Source organism: Triticum aestivum, chromosome 1B (genome assembly GCF_018294505.1).
Source record: "Triticum aestivum cultivar Chinese Spring chromosome 1B, IWGSC CS RefSeq v2.1, whole genome shotgun sequence".
In the NCBI taxonomy this organism is placed as follows: Eukaryota; Viridiplantae; Streptophyta; class Magnoliopsida; order Poales; family Poaceae; genus Triticum; species Triticum aestivum.
The window spans coordinates 679,273,189-679,283,482 of NC_057795.1; the positions used below are offsets into that span (position 1 = coordinate 679,273,189).

Consider the following 10,294-nt stretch of genomic DNA (forward strand, 5'->3'; position numbering starts at 1 on the left):
TGACAAATTTTAAGTACAAATCTAAATAAATGTTCATCTATTGTAATAATGTTGTCATGAAGTGAATTATCAGTTGTTCTACAGTCTCAATTGACTGAGAATTAGCTAATTATCAATTGTTATAGGGGGACTGCTACGCGTCGGCTGGCGGATATTTTTAAAAGATCCGCCCCTTCAAGTCATTGGATTTGACTAGCGCTGAGCATTTTCCACTACTTTGCAACAAACACCTTCTTGCATAAACATTTTCAACAGAGGTTTTGTTGCAGATTTCTTTTGCAACATAGGTTATGTTGTGGGATTTATTTTTTGCAATAAAATTCTTATTGTAGAGTTTTTTTCGCATGCGAGATCTTGTTGCAGATTTTTTTTTAAGAGAGGTGACATTGCAAAATCTTGTCTAAGCTGCGGCCGTCGTTCGCTATTGTGGTTTGATGTTGCAACATAAGGTAAGGGGTTCACTATTGTGGTTTGTTGTTGCAAGATAAGGTAAGGGGCACGTGGTTGGTAGGCGAAATCAAGAGCGTGTGCAAGCGTGCTTGTGGACGCGTGGATAAAGGACGATCCAACAGCTGCGTGGGTGGCGGAACTCTCTGCCTGATCAGCCGGCAGAGTGTTAGCGTTTTCCATTGTTATACTATCTCAATTGACGGAGAATTAGCTAATTATCAAGTGACTTAACAAACTTGAAATACAAATATAAATAAATGTTCTTCTGTACTGTATTGTAATAATGGTGTCATGAAGTTAAAAGAAAAATGAAATGTTATACTTATCTAGTCGGACCTACCATCCTTTGATTGGACTTGCCAATTCTCCGGCAACTAAATCAACCAGGTCATGAAAACATCCAGTTGTGTGTACAAAAGGGGTTGATGGTAAATAATACGACTTTGATCATAAATTACTCCGCCGAAGTTAGAATAAACATTCAACATACAAATTAGAAGAAAAAAGATGGTGTGAGATTCGTCTTGCACGGTAGAGAGACTGACGACAGAACAGAAACAGATGCATCAGCGACCGAACTCCGCGACGCATGAAGGAAAGCCGGCGACGACGACCACGGCGGACACATGCAGCACGACGTGGCACCGCATGGCAACGCGCACCGTGCGCCGCCCGTAGATCCCGCCGAGCACGCTGACCCTGCCGTCCATGGCCGTGCGGCTCGTGAGCCGCACCTCGCCGCGGCCGAACAGCACCTCCCCCACCACGGCCGGCGCGACCCTGTCGACGAACACGTCCATGCCGCCGCGGACCCGGCTGGCGCCCCGCGCCGACGCCTCCCCGGGCGGCGCGCTACCTAGGCCGACGCGGCCCGGCACGCCGTCGAGGAAAATCTCCGTCGTGCTGGCGCCGAACCACATGGACGCGTAGTTGGGGTTCCGGATCATGATCCACGCGGCCAGCGTCGCGTTGATCCGCAGTGGCGGGCGGCCGTCGGGCACGGCGGCGAACCCCACGTGGAAGCGCTCCACCGTGACGGAGTCCATGGTCAGGTCCGGGTCCCGGACCCTCAGCACGGTGAGCGACAGGACGAGGATCACCACGGCGGCCAACGCGGCGAGCGCGGCCAGGCCGCAGCACGCGCACCGCAGCAGCCGGGTCCGGTTGGCAGGAGCAAGACTCGCCGTCGCCGCATCGCCGGCATGCCCGTCCTCGGCGTCGGCGTGGACGACGGCCTTGGACTTTGCCTTGGCCTTGGCGCCGTCGTAGTGGACGGCGGGCTCGGAGGAACCTTTCTTGCTGGGTTTCGTGGGCGTGTCGTCCGCCATGGGTTGTGGCGTGTGTGGCGTGGCATGGCGCCGGGCCACTGGCGAAGTGGCAATAGCAGGAACGGCGGGGCGGTTGGGCGCTGGGGGATTTATGGCGGGTAGCCGTCGCAGGCCGCTGGTGCGCTGCAGGTGCAATTGATCTGGTGGTTGGAGGTCGCAGTCGGGACGCCATTTGATTTCCGTATGGCGAGCTTGAATTCGGTCAATGAAGAGCGGTGGGCACCGCTAACCGCTCGCGTGGCTGCAGTCGACGACGGGTTGACATGGACACGACCACTACAGTACGTTCCTGCGTGCCAGACTGACGTACAGCTCACCTTCAAGCAGCCTCAGTAGTAAGCCGGCCCATTAGTGATCTTTCCATTCGATTATTCTTCATTCGTTCATATGTTCTTTTTCACTACTCTACTTTTAAAATTCTAAATTTGTTTATATTTAGAAATATTCTAAATACATATATTTTAAAAATTAATTTACTTCAAATTTTAAAAGCGCTGGTTGCACATTACGAAAAGTTAAAGAAGTGCAAAAAATGTTTGTTCTCGGAATTTATAGAAATTTTTGTATTATTACAGATATGTTCCTCACATTTAAAATATGGAAAAATGTTTCTAAAGCTTTTTCATTACATTTAAAACAATAAAAACTGTGAAAATTTTGTTCGAGTAGGTTGCAAAAACTGCTCATGTCATTCAAAAACATTGTTCATCACATTAAAAAATGTTCCTACATTTTAAATATATGTTAATAACATTATTAAAAATATATTATACAATGCAACAAATGCTCAAATAATTCAACAGAAATGTTTCCTACCACTAAAAAAATCTTTGTTACATTTAATAAAATGTTTTGACACTTCAATGATTGCACATTTTTAAAATTATTCATGAAGTTTATGAAAGATATTAAATGCATGTTAAAAATATTTCCACCATTTATTCAAATAATATCCAATGCGCACTTAAAAATGTTTTAACCGCTTATGAAAAAAAGCCTGCAGGTATTTGACAAAATGAAGAAAAACATAAAACATTAAAAAAATCAAAAAGGGACAAAAAAGATGAAAACTGATAAGAAAAAAGCCGCATCAAATATTCTAAAACTGTGTTGAACAGGACCAGGTAAACTTTTGAAAATCTCTCATAGAAGCTACCAGAAAGAATGTAATGCAAAGGCACAGAAGCGCCAGATTGAGGCGAGCTTAGGTCTCCCAGTAACTTAAAAAAACACTTGTAGCTTTATTCATACTCATCACAATTAAAGGTACACTGATTTGGACCCAAGATCCAAGAAAATACAAAGTAACTCCTATGACTAAGAACTACAATGAAATCTCTTGAAGACAATTTCTTCACAGCGTTATTCTCTGCTCGAAAAAATACTCCAAAGACTTCGGTAAAGAGGCTGCAATTGGACTGGAGAAACATTATTGTCACTCTTTTCCCCGCACGAACATTACCAATAGTGGTTTTTGAAAGCGCCTCGAGTCACCCATCAAAAAGATGGGAAGCCTTGATCGATGAACGTACTTGGGCCGGCGATGATCCGCTAGAAGTGTAGACCGTCAAGTCACTATATCTTTACCATGTTGCCAATGTAAAATTTCACCTCCACAAAGAATCAGACCGACAAAAAAGGCTTGACACAGCAACATAAACTCATCAAATCTGAATAATCGGATCTGAGATGACAGAAAACTCTCTAACCTCATGGCACAGCCAAAAGAACGAGAGGGAATTTATTCTCACAAAACTATGATGATCACTAGAAGATGGCGAAGAAACATAGATGTCTTGAAGATCCAAGGGCCCCCCTCTCAGCGTCAAGATGACAGTCGGAGGTGAGGGACCTAAATTTCTCAGGTGGCGGCAGGGATGGAGCCAGGATTTGAAGATAGGGGGGGGGGGGGCGAAATATATAACTATCACACACTTATTATATATATCGTCTCATATAAAATCGCCTCGTATATTTTGTAATGGCACAACCAATAATTATTTATGTATGAGAAAATAACGCTTGTCTTGCAATTGTTGCTATAAATGTAGCTCTAGGATTACCTACATAATCATACGATTAGCAAGTTGAATTTGCATTTTCTGTGCAAAGTGTTCTAATTGCAATGAAATGGTTTGAAAAGTGCAATGTGTTATCTTCTTCCTATCTATCACCAAGTAAACATATGTAACTACATATATGCTACTACGTAAAACATTAGGGATTGCCGTATCAGACCATATCAGTAATATGTTAATGTAAAAAAATCTACGTTTATACCTCAAAAAATGGTCCATTGCTGCCATGCATGGAAGATGGCGCGTGCTTATGGCAAGCCGACAACATAGATCAATAGAGGCCATCATAGCGTCACCATTTGCTCGAGTTTGGATGCAGAGGAGATACAACGATCGCAAATAATGTGCTTTCTGGTGGTGGCTGATAGCAACAAGGGGGCGGCGGCGGCGATTGGCGATACTAGGAATCTGAGACAAGACCGTGTGAGCTAATTGGTAATGCATGTAATTCTACAATTACACCTTCTACGGTTTGAAAGACAACCTAATATTCTAAAAATAAATACTAACCTTTTTTCGTGTTTGGTTGCTCATCCGTGCGTCCGGCCGGCAAGACTATGCCGTTGGATCGACAACGACGCTTTACTGTCCTCTTCTCTTCTCGGAGAGATTCGATAGAAGATCCAGCAGATGGCCGGCGGCAGGCTCATCACAGGAGCCAAGCGATTAGGTCTAGAGGAGACCTGAACGGCTGAACAAGACGTGCTACTTCCTAGCGTGGCTCGACCATCCACTACAAGAAATATGTCAACTTGTGACCACCACTATTGGTCACTGAAAGGTCATGGTTTTTCATTTGCGACCTTTTTGTGACAAAAAACAGAAGGTCGAAAGCTGGCGGTCGTAAACTGACTATAGCGACCTTCTCTGTGATATGTAAAAGGTCGTTGGTTCTTTGACCAAAATTTTGGTCACTAGCAGCCTCCCCAAGCCACGTAGGCATCCAGCGTGGCAAGCTGATGTGGCACAAGAATCAGCCCAGTCCGATTCGGCGTTTTACATGGGCTGAGCCCAACAATTCGGCCTTTTTAATGTTTATTTTTTCTGTACGTTAAGCGGGCCAAGCCCATTTCAGCCTTTTATTTATTTCTGGGCCGGGGCCTTTTAACATTGTTTGGGCCATTATAGTTTGGAGCTGGTCCCACTTGTCATCTTCTCACACATTGGGCCCACTTGGCAGAAAATTCAAAACTGCTCAGATTATTTGCATAAGTGGATCCCACAAATTAGGTTTCCATTCCACACGTTTTCAAATCACATACATAATCAATATTTCAAACGGAACAGTACAAATGTAGTGCATCAAATAAAACTAACTAAGTCTATTACAATATGTACATAGTTATTACAACCCAAATATGCCTACTATTACAATATTACAATATTTACATTCTATTACAATCAAATAGAAGAGACTCTTTGCTGAGTAGAGCTATATGGTTTCGAACTTCAAATTTTGTAGACCTGGAGCTCCTGAACACAAAGACAAACATCATTAGAGATTAGAGTGTACACATGCTAGGACTAGCATTGGTTAAAAATAACTAATAATCACATGACGAAGTCCTAGAATGAAATTTCAGTAGTGACCAGATCTATAGGAAACAGAACAGCCATGACAAAAATCCTAACCAGAATGCATTTAATAAAAATGGATTGCATCTAGTTACTGTAGTAGTGCAAGCTAACAACATGAAGATTCCATCTAGTTACTGTAGTAATTAACAAGATGATGTATAGTTGGTATTTGCAATAGCTGAGGTACATGTACGTATATATTTCTCTAGTTCTAATTCCCTTACATGACAAGAAATGAGAACAGACAACAAATTATCAGGTTTGCAAGCTAAAGCAGGACATAAAGCAAACTTCTGTGAGGCACCAGAATTCTAGAATACCAAGATATAGTAGATTTACTTTATTTTTTTGCTACTGAAAAACAAACAGTTTACTGAGATAGGACAGTGGAGTAAAGCAGGTTGAATGTTGAGCAGCACATATACTATAGGTGAACAGCACACAAAACATTTTATAAAGTTTCTCCAGTGACTGAAATGTAAACATTTTATAAAGCCTCTACAAACTTAGCAGAATCGCATAAGGGGAGTAAAGCAGGTTGAATGTTGAGCAACACATATACTAGATGAGGTACAAACTGAATACTAGACATTCTTCAAAGCAAGCTCTTGTAAAAAAATAAGGAAACATGAGTAACCAGCATGCTGGTTGGTTGCTGGCCAAGTCACTAGCAACCTAAATAAAATAAAATAGATTGTAGGTTGGTTGCTGGCCAAGCCCACCTAACTAAATTGAATTCATACACAACACCTCAGCAACTTAGTTCATGCTGCAGGTTTTTGCTGCTCACGGTTATAAATTTAGGAGTAAATGTTGTACAAATCTTATTGAAGATGCTGGAGAATGACATGGCAGCATGTTACAGTAACAAGCTTATCCCCTATATAACATGGTTAAAGACAGTTGCTGCTTTAGTTAATAAAGACTAAAATCACCACATAGTCAGGAGTATTGCACTGAACCTTGGCACTGAATGAATAGCTGAAAACTCGGATTAACAAACCGGCAGACAGAACGCATAGATGAGTAACTACCTTAGCATTGTGTTCAAGCAGAAGCTTGACCGCGTCTTGCTGTCCATGACCAGCGGCCCAAACAAGGGGAGTACCTGACTCGCTTTCGGATTCGGCATCGACTCCCTTACCAAGCAAAAGCTTCATAATCTCAATGTGTCATGTAATAACAAGAAAAATAGACGCCACGTGTTCGTTCAGATATTCTCTCCACTTCAACATACAAAATTATCGATCAGCATCATTTGTCAGTAATCGACAACACACAGAGCACAACCATTAGGCGCAGCATCATCATTACCTATGCTTGCAGCATGATGCAGTGTCGTGGCTCCCATGTTGGACGCGACCGAAGGATCAGCCCCGCGGCCGAGCAGGTACTCCACCGTCTCCTGGCGGCCCTGCCGAGTCTCGCCTGGACAATTGATTCAGATAATATGTATCACCACCACCACCACATACCAAGTATCAGTTGAATTGCACAATCTCCAGTATGAATCGGAGCAATACAGGGAGGAGAAAGTGAGCATCACGGCATCGTATAGCGTGGGGTTAGGGAGTTAGGGGAAGCAGTACCGTCGTCGTCCTTGGGGTCGACGTGGAGGCGGAGCTCCTCGATGAGGAATTTACAGAGCTCGGTCTAGCCTTCCCGGGCGGCGAAGTGCAGCGCGGTGCGCTTGTTGGCGTCCCGCACGCCGGCGGCCACCGCGGCCGCGCCCTTCCCCTCCTCGTCGAGCGCGGACCCGAACTCTGCACCAACACCAACAACAAGACCAAAGCTTAGAAACCCCAGATAGCGTCCCACGGACCCCTACCGGACCAGATCGGCCGTGCAATTGAAGCCAAGCCGCTGCCACACACGAGCGCGGCACCCGCTAGCCGTTACCGCTACCAGATCGAGCCGAACCGGACCGACAGCACACAGATCGGGGAGATGGGGGATAGGGGATGGGGACGTGTCCGTACCTCGACGGTGGGGTTGCCGCGGCTGTCAATGATCTTGCGAGCCTTCACGAACTGGATGGTCGCCACCTTGGCCGGAGCGGGAGCCGGAACTGGTCTCGCGTCGCGTGGCTTGGGGAGGAAGCCGAGATCGAATCAGATCAGAGCAGATGGAGCGGAGTCCGGGAGCCGAGGCCTTCACGGGAGAGTGAGTGGAAGGAGAGCCGGAGGAGGTGGGGATCCGGCTCATGGAGGAGAGGGAGTGGAGGGGGCTGCGGTGTTGCGCGGAATCGATGGGGGCGGCGGCGCACGGAGGAGGGCGCGGCTAGGGTTTTGACGAGGGGTGAGAGGGAGCTGTGCTGATTCGGGAGGGGGATGAGAGGGATGAGGGGTAGAGGGGGTGGGGGAAGAGGGCTGCCGTCGGATCCGGGCCTATCCAACGGTGGTCGGGCACGATCCGCGTGAGGTGCTCGTGGACCAATTAAATGCAATAAAGGCCTTGATGACTTTATGACCATATAAATAGGTCGTAATTGATTAAAAATAAGTTCTTTTGCAGGAGAAAAGCATTTTTATTGTTGAAGTATAAAAAATATTTTTGTTGTGACGAACCTACCAACTCTATGTATTAGACCAAATTTTATGCATAATTGACCAAATGATTTTATGTAAAATGCTTTTGATCCACGAAAAAACCATTTTCCATTTTTTGAGTGCCCAAAATGAGCTTTTTTGTGAAGAACCTACCAAATATTTGTTGCAAAATTGTACCAAATCAACTTTCTAAAATACTAGGCCATATTTAATGCACAATTGACCAAATGGTTGGGTGAAAAAAGTTTTGATCCACCTCTGGTGAAAAAGACAAATTGTCGTCGATTCAGTTGGAAGCGGGTCAAATTTGAACTGCAGCTGCCTCATAGTTTGCTATTTATTTTTTCCAAAAATCATTTCTAGGTACATAAGTATCTATTTAATCAGAGAAACACCAAAAAAAGTTCCAAGATTCAACAACTAGCTAGGAACGGTCAACCCCACCGTTTTGACCGCATTTTGAAACGGGCATAAAAAATTCAAAAATAAACAAAAAATTGGAAAACCTTTGGATTGTGTCATTATAAGTGACCAAGTTTTCAGAAAAAATAATAAACTTGTAATACGGTAACTAATTTAAAAAAGTGTTCTCACAAAGAAGCTATCATGCGTGAAGATTCATGGCTTTCAAGCCAAATGATCAATCTTATGGCCACATTCATGGCATAGTTTGTTCAAATGATCTCATATTGTGCACAAGGGTGCATCTTGGAATTCCAAACAATGTTGCCTAAGGAAGTTTTCATTTTCTTTGCACAGAAAATTCATTTTCCATTTTCCGAGTGCCCGAAATGAGGTTTTTTTGTGAAGGAACTACCAAATAATTGTTGCAAAAATGGAACAAATCGATTTTCTAAAAACTAGGCCATGTTTAATGCACAATTGACCAAATGGTTGGGTGTAAAAAGTTTTGATCCACCTCTGGTGAAAAAGACAAATTGCCGCTGATTCAGCTGGAAACGGGTCAAATTTGAACTGCAGCTGCCTCATAGTTTGCTATTTATTTTTTCCAAAAATAATTTCTAGGTACATAAGTATCTATTTAATCAGAGAAACACCAAAAAAATTCCAAGATTCAACCCCTAGCTATAACGGTCATGCCCGCCGTTTTGACCACATTTTGAAACGGGCTTAATTTTTTTTTAAAAAAATCAAAAAAATGGAAAACCTTCGCATTGTGTCATTATATGTGACCAAGTTTCCAGGAAAAATAATAAACTTGTAATAAGGAAATTATTTTAAAAAAGTGTTCTCAGAAATGAGCTATGAAGTATGAAGATTCATGGCTTTCAAGCCAAATGATCAATCTTATTGCCACATTCATGGCATAGTTTGTTCAAATGATCTCATATTGTGCACAAGGGTGCATCTTGGAATGGCGAACAATGTTGCCTAAGGAAGTTTTCATTTTCTTTGGACGAAAAAACCATTTTCCATTTTCTGAGTGCCTGAAATGAGTTTTTTTTTGTGAAGGACCTACCATATATTTGTTTCAAAATTGGACCTAATCAATTTTATAAAATACTAGGACATATTTAATGCACAATTGACAAAATGGTTGGGTGTCAAAATTTTTGATCCACCTCTGGTGAAAAAGACAAATTCCCGTCGATTCAGTTGGAAGCGGGTCAAATTTGAACTACATCTACCTCATAGTTTGCTCTTTATTTTTTCCAAAAATCATTTCTAGGTAAATAAGTATCTATTTAATCATAGAAACACCAAAAAAATTCCAAGATCCAACCACTAGCTAGGAACGGTCAAGCCCGCCGTTTTGACAATATTTTGAAACGGGCATAAAAAATTCAGAAAAAAATCAAAAAATTGGAAAACCTTTGCATTGTGTCATTATATGTGACCAAGTTTCCAGGAAAAATAATAAACTTGTAATACGGTAATTATTTTAAAAAAATGTTCTCAGAAATGAGCCATCATGTGTGAAGATTCATGGCTTTCAAGCCAAATGATCAATCTTATGGCCACATTCATGGCATAGTTTGTTCAAATTATCTCATATCATGCACAAGGGTGCATTTTGGAATGACAAACAATGTTGCCTAAGGAAGTTTTCATTTTCTTTGCACGGAAAATTCATTTTTTATTTTCTGAGTGCCTGAAATGATTTTTCTTGTGAAGGACTACCAAATAATTGTTGCAAAATTGGACCTAATCAATTTTATAAAATACTAGGCCATATATAATGCACAATTGACAAAATGGCTGGATGTCAATTTTTTTGATCCACCTCTGGTGAAAAAGACAAATTCCCGTCGATTCAGTTGGAAGCGGGTCAAATTTGAACTGCAGCTGC

At 42.7% G+C, this 10,294-nt stretch overlaps 1 protein-coding gene across 1 annotated transcript; it reads right to left on the bottom strand.

The window, feature by feature from the left end:
• Positions 1 to 216: 216 nt before the first annotated feature.
• Positions 217 to 1,846, bottom strand: LOC123100388 (uncharacterized). Its single transcript, XM_044522328.1, has 2 exons — positions 961 to 1,846; positions 217 to 346 (listed from the first exon to the last, which is right to left on the bottom strand). The coding sequence occupies exon 1, from the start codon at positions 1,776 to 1,778 to the stop codon at positions 1,017 to 1,019; it is 762 nt and encodes a 253-aa protein (XP_044378263.1). The 5' UTR covers positions 1,779 to 1,846; the 3' UTR covers positions 217 to 346; positions 961 to 1,016.
• Positions 1,847 to 10,294: the final 8,448 nt, after the last annotated feature.